Source organism: Octopus sinensis, linkage group LG11, assembly GCF_006345805.1.
Source record: "Octopus sinensis linkage group LG11, ASM634580v1, whole genome shotgun sequence".
Taxonomy (NCBI): domain Eukaryota; kingdom Metazoa; phylum Mollusca; class Cephalopoda; order Octopoda; family Octopodidae; genus Octopus; species Octopus sinensis.
In genome coordinates, this window is record NC_043007.1 from 49,384,166 (window position 1) to 49,390,165 (window position 6,000).

The following is a 6,000-nucleotide window of genomic DNA, read 5'->3' on the forward strand; positions in this document are numbered from 1 at the left end:
ACAAAAACATGACTAAGACCTCCAACTTTTGTACATGCAACATACAGTTGCCCGTGTGAGAAACAATGTTCAAGTTGTAGCCCAGGAAAAAATAAAGTCTGTCCTTGTGATTTATTTACAGACATGGCAAAACTGAGTTTTATTGGCTGTCGCAGCCCTTTTAATGCAAAAGGATTTCTGTATCGGATGGTATTATGGGTATTCTGGGTATAAAAAGATCTCCCATGGAATAACCTGTTAAAGTAGTGGTCGAAATAATATTGGGCGTTGACTTTTAGCACCGTCTAGTACCATTACACAACCGAGGCTGGTTAAGGTTCCATGATAGCATAATGATGGTTCTTACTTTCAACAGAAGTCGGTTTTGTGGGAGTCCAGGAGGTTCCAAAAATTTAAGAATTCAACAGGATAGTTGACAACCACAGAAGGATGTGAAAGTGAATATAAATATTTTGACTGGAGACCTACAGTTGTTATACATATTGCAAACAGTGACATGAGATTGGAATACTCATTCTTCCTCAAAGAGCATCGGGAGCGTTTGTAAAGTGAAATGGTTTCAGCCAAGATCCTAACTTCCACTCACCAGCGTGTTTTGATTGTGACCGACATTTTCATGATTTATGATGTTCGCTTGTTGTATAAACGAGCGTTTCAGTATTTTGTTGTGCTGAGTTTAATTCCACCAAATGGGAATGGAAAACTGAGTAATTGGAAAACTCTTTCAGTGTTGTGTCTTAGAAAGGAGTTTTCATTTGAGTCAGTCACTCGATAAACTATGCTGCATGGTCCAGAAATCGCAACTCAAAAGTTGATACAGGAAGTTGTGATAACTGTTTGTTCAAAAATTGCATTCTGTAGTAAATTCGTCACAATAAATTCGTCAATATAATCCAGCAAAGGAAAATATATGTGATTAGTGCACCAGTTAGAATTATCAGCGTAATCTCCCTCAATCTTCACAAAATACCTTTTGAAAATGGCAAGCAGACATTGGGAAATGAGATTCTGGATGCAATGGTGAAAAAGGGAAAACCACTGAATATTCGTGGTTTGATTATCATCCATCATTGATTTGTATGATTGCCCAGGACCAACATAAACAATAATTACCACGAACAAGGCGTCTTGTTCGTCTCGAGACAGTTTCTATTAAAAAAAATCTCTTTAATTAATGATTGTTGGATTGTCTTTTAACAGGAATGCTGGAATGGGTGTAGCCTCAGCTACAGCACGTATCGCGAGCATGATCTCTCCTTACACAAGAATGCTGGTAAGTTTTCTTTAGCCATAACATCATATATATGCTCACACATACATATATACTCACTCACACACACACACACACACACACACACACACACACACACATGAATGCATTTATATATTTTGCTATACAGGTATATTGTTCTGTGTATGTTCTAATATGATATTTCGCTTAACTTCTAGATGATCTCGATGGAGTCTCAATTTCTTGACTGTTAAAGTTTTATTTTTGTTATGAAGGCAGAAGAGACAATTCGTTTGAGTTTAAGTTATCTGTGTCAAGGATATGATTGGTGGTTCACATATACAGCAATGAAAACCCAATGGTGCAATGATTCCCCAACATAGGACGTCAGCTTCATGAATTCTTAGCAATCATCAATTTCTGCCATTGATTTATAGAAAAGCAACTCACAGAAATAAATGGACGGCTACATTCTCGTTCTGCAGCAGGAATATTGAATATTAAGGAAACCATTTGTTTGAATAAAGCTGCAACGGTCTTTCTCACTATTAAGTTAGCCTCCGAAATGTTAGATGGTTGTATCACTTAAGACAGCAAGCCCCTAAAAATATTGCAATGACGATTAATGTATTGCAGTAGAAGGGATTTTTCCACAAGCAACATGGAGGCGACAAATAGCGACCAGTAGACTGCTCTCGGAAATTCAGCTCTGCGGAAACTCAATGTAGTACACTTGACTAAGGATTGCTAACGATTTACTTTTCCATGTGTCATTTAGATTTTTTTGCAGTGACGACACTCCCAAATGATGACAGTACACAAACTATTCATGTTCCGCACTCTCTGCCGCTTCTAATATGCCATACCAAAACGCATGTGACCACTGACCGACCTCAGGAAATTTACCACAGTCATGTTCCACAGTCCTCGCCGCTTCTAATATGCCATACCTAAACGAATGTGACAACTAAACGATCAGCGCAGTCGCTAGACAGGAGATTGAATTTCAGGCAATGACACTAGCTCAAACTAACGATCACGACGCCATTCGTTCTCACTCCATTTACTACCTACATAATTAACATGGTTCTGTGTTACTATCCAAACAGTCCAATCAGTATACCCCCAACTATCAGTCGTAACGCAATCTTCATTGTCCTTAATTTTCTTTCATACACAGGAACCCATGATATATAATGACTGACTGACCAGTGTGATTGATCATGTACTTGTTAGGCTTTCGACCTAATGTTTTACCAGCCGGCATGCTAAGCTCACCAACACTTCACTACATAGATTCAAAAGCCAACGGTTCGTTTTCAAAACGTCTACTTTGTTAACCGACTGCTTCTTTCTACATGATATTTCATTAGGATTTAAATAAAATCAAAACTAGGGATGCCTGCTTGTATTAACTCTGAACAAAAAGCTGGGTGATAAACAGTACTTATCCATATCGGTTCTTGTCCTTTCTGTTAATTATCGTACACATCGTCACCATTATTTTCACACACACACACGCACGCCGCAAACACACACACACACACACACACACACACACACACACACACACACACACACACACACACACACCCACACACACACACACACACACACACACACACACACACAAACAAACAAACAGATACATATACATTCATATACGTATATATATATATATATATATATATATATATATATATATGCATGGAAAGTTTACGAAAATAAACAAAAGACGAAGACAGGTGGAGTACAAACAAACAAATGTATTAGTATAGCGCTCAGGAATAGAAAAAGTCTTTTACGTTTCGAGCCTACGCTCTTCGACAGAAAGATACACAGAAAAAAACAAGGAGAGAAACAAGGAGGGAAAAAAACGTGCGTAGGAGCTAACGATCTATCATAATTTGTTAATTTCTTTTTTTCAGGCTGCGCGTGTTGTTTGGGGCCCAGCACTTGTATTTGGTGCTGGGTGTTTCATTGCATCGAGCTTGCTATTGACTCTTCCTGAAACGCATAATAAACAACTACCACAGAATTTGGATGAAATGCTGAGCTTCAAACGGGAGTGCGGTAAAGGAGAAGGTGGAAAGAAGAGGAAAAATATAAGTTCGAAAAACAAAGAAATTTAATTAAACAATATTTTATTTTACTTGTCTCTGAAGTTATCTTTAAACATGACTGTTTATTTTTCATTTACTATTTCTCTCTCGCTTGCACTTTGTTCTCCCTTTCTTCATATGTGTGTGTGTCCACGCTCACGTGCGTGTGTGTATGTGTGTGTTAACATATCAATATATATACACACATATATGTATTCATATAAGATAAAATGCAGTATTTGTGTTTGTATGTGTGTGTGTTTGTGTGTGTGTTTTTTTTTGTTTATGCGTATATACATATAAACATATACACACATATATGTATGCCTAAAAGAGAAAATACAGTATTACAACATGCGTTCATTATATATACACTGTGCTTATAACACAACTCTGTTCATCAAAATATAAAAACGATGCAAACGCAATCATTTCCCCGGAAGTATTTTGTCTCTCTCTAATGACAAAGATTGTATGTACGAAACTTTCGTCCAGAAAATCTTTTAGCTCAGAAATCACGATTTTAAATCGCTTTAAATGTACATAAGGTCGCTTAAATGCATGGACACTTATCAAAGAACTCCAATAAGGATTTATGGAAGCTGTTACTTTTATATGGAATAGCTTCTTAAAGATAATCAATAATGTACACAATGGGGCATTGATAAATGGCTCGAGAAATGTACACTCTAAATATAATTTGAAAATGAAGAGAAAAAAATAGAATTTGGACCGACCGCGTTCTCATTCTATGTGTCTTCTTAAGTGTGAAAATCTCACACAAAGATTTGGGGGGTTCACAAACAAGCAAAAATTAATGCACACACACGCATACACGCCCCACAAAACGCACACCTATTTAAGAGTAAAAATGCTCTGATAAAATTCATGTAGGATATGCAAATAAATGAAAATAACTCATTATCACAAAAACCAGAACATAAACAAATTGTTGCTGTGCAGACATCGTAAAACAGTTTGAAAAAGAAAGGTCATTAAAAACGTCAGAAAAAGTTGTTAAACAATGTAAAATGACAAAAGTTCAAAAAGTTAACAGCTTTAAAATCCAAAATATTTTCAAAATATTTCCTTTCACTGAGGAGTTCAAAAAATATTTATCACTCGTCATTCATTAAAAGGCTACGAAATACCGAGCAAGTATTTCGATGTATGTCAGGAGGAATTCTGATTTAAGGTTCAAAGCAAATTTATTCTAAAAAAGAATGATGTAATACTCGGTCAAACGGATATTACATAGAATTGTGTGTGAAGACTATCTTTATATAGATAATCTCTTTCTAAAACAGACTAGTGTTCTTTAAAGTGAGCTAAGCCGGATTTCTTCAAAAGCAGAATATTCCCGGCCAGACTCGTAAAAGACCTCGTCTTCAAATATTTAAAAAAGTTCTTAAATTCTTACGTAAGTAGAATCTTGTTTTAAAATCATCTTCTGTTAATCCGATACATGTTTTCTACATCGGGTTACTAAGAGTCTATACATTTGCAATGTAGACTCTCTCTTTAGTCAGGTAATTAGCTCGAAAGGATAGTTGTTGACACTTAAAAATCAGATGTTACTTGCTTGACATTAACTTCGGGGAGCCTTTCAACATTTAATTAACAAGAGACGCAAATATCTTCAAGAGTAGTAATCTTTTAGTGAGCAATCTTGATAAAACGTTTGGTTTTCATCAAACACAGTGAAAACATTTTTCGAAATCACTCCATTTTCACCTACAACTTGCATATCTTTACCCGCAAATATGTTTGCATCTGTGTATCTATGAAACTGTGCCCCTCTGCATGTGTGTCTATGTATGTCCTTATATGTATGTCTGTACATTTATCTGGGTCTGTGTGCCTGTGTGTCTGTGTATATGTGTGTGTGCACGCGCGTGTCTGTGTATCTGTGCGTCTGAGTATGTCTGTGTTTGTTTATCATTGTATCTGCGTGTCCCCGGGAGCTGTTCCCAATTCGTGTTTGAGTGTAATAATAATAAGTCCGTGCGAAGGATTTAAGTCAGCTCGCTATATGTAGTGTTACCAGTAAACAATGTAGACTGGTACTACCAGCGGCATTTCGAAGAAAAAATAAATTATATAATTCTGTGTAGAACAAATAATAATAATAATAATAATAATAATAATAATAATAATAATAATAATAATAACGTTCGGGGTTCCCACGTCCTCCGGAAAGCTCAATCGAATTGCTGTGTAGGAATAAAGCGACATTCGCACCAGAAGCAAATCTGGTAGCGAAATGTGCTCGATTCGAATATTACTCCCCCTTTTTAAAATTCAATATTTTGTATTACAAGGGCCATTACTTCTTCGTTGTCCCTCCTGATGAGTACAAAGTTGAATGTTTTGTTTTGGTTTTGTTTAATTTGTTTGCTTGACTGTAGTGGTGATAGACTTGTTGTTGTTATAAGTGTGCCTGTGTCTATGTATATGCTTATATTCTTGTTTATGTGTCTATTTTTGTTTGGTGTGAGGGTGGTGGAAGAGCATTCCTCGTCTCCCCCTAGGGTGGTTAATGTCTTTGGTGTAGTTTTGCCGGTGCTGGTGTTGTTTGTGGTCCTTTTCCGCCATAGTCAGCAATAGAGGCCTTTGACCACTTGCACTTTTTACCGCTTGGGGGCAGCGAACTCGCAAATGAATAGT

At 36.6% G+C, this 6,000-nt stretch overlaps 1 protein-coding gene across 1 annotated transcript in view; it reads left to right on the forward strand.

The window, feature by feature from the left end:
• Positions 1-4,244, forward strand: part of LOC118765243 (organic cation transporter-like protein) — a gene marked incomplete at its 5' end in the record, with an annotated part of 34,580 nt that extends 30,336 nt beyond the window's left edge. Inside the window, 3 exons of the mRNA XM_036506988.1 lie at positions 1,201-1,273; positions 3,160-3,349; positions 4,228-4,244. Coding sequence (XP_036362881.1) covers positions 1,201-1,273; positions 3,160-3,349; positions 4,228-4,244 — 280 coding nt within the window. The remainder of the gene's footprint in view (positions 1-1,200; positions 1,274-3,159; positions 3,350-4,227) is intronic.
• Positions 4,245-6,000: the final 1,756 nt, after the last annotated feature.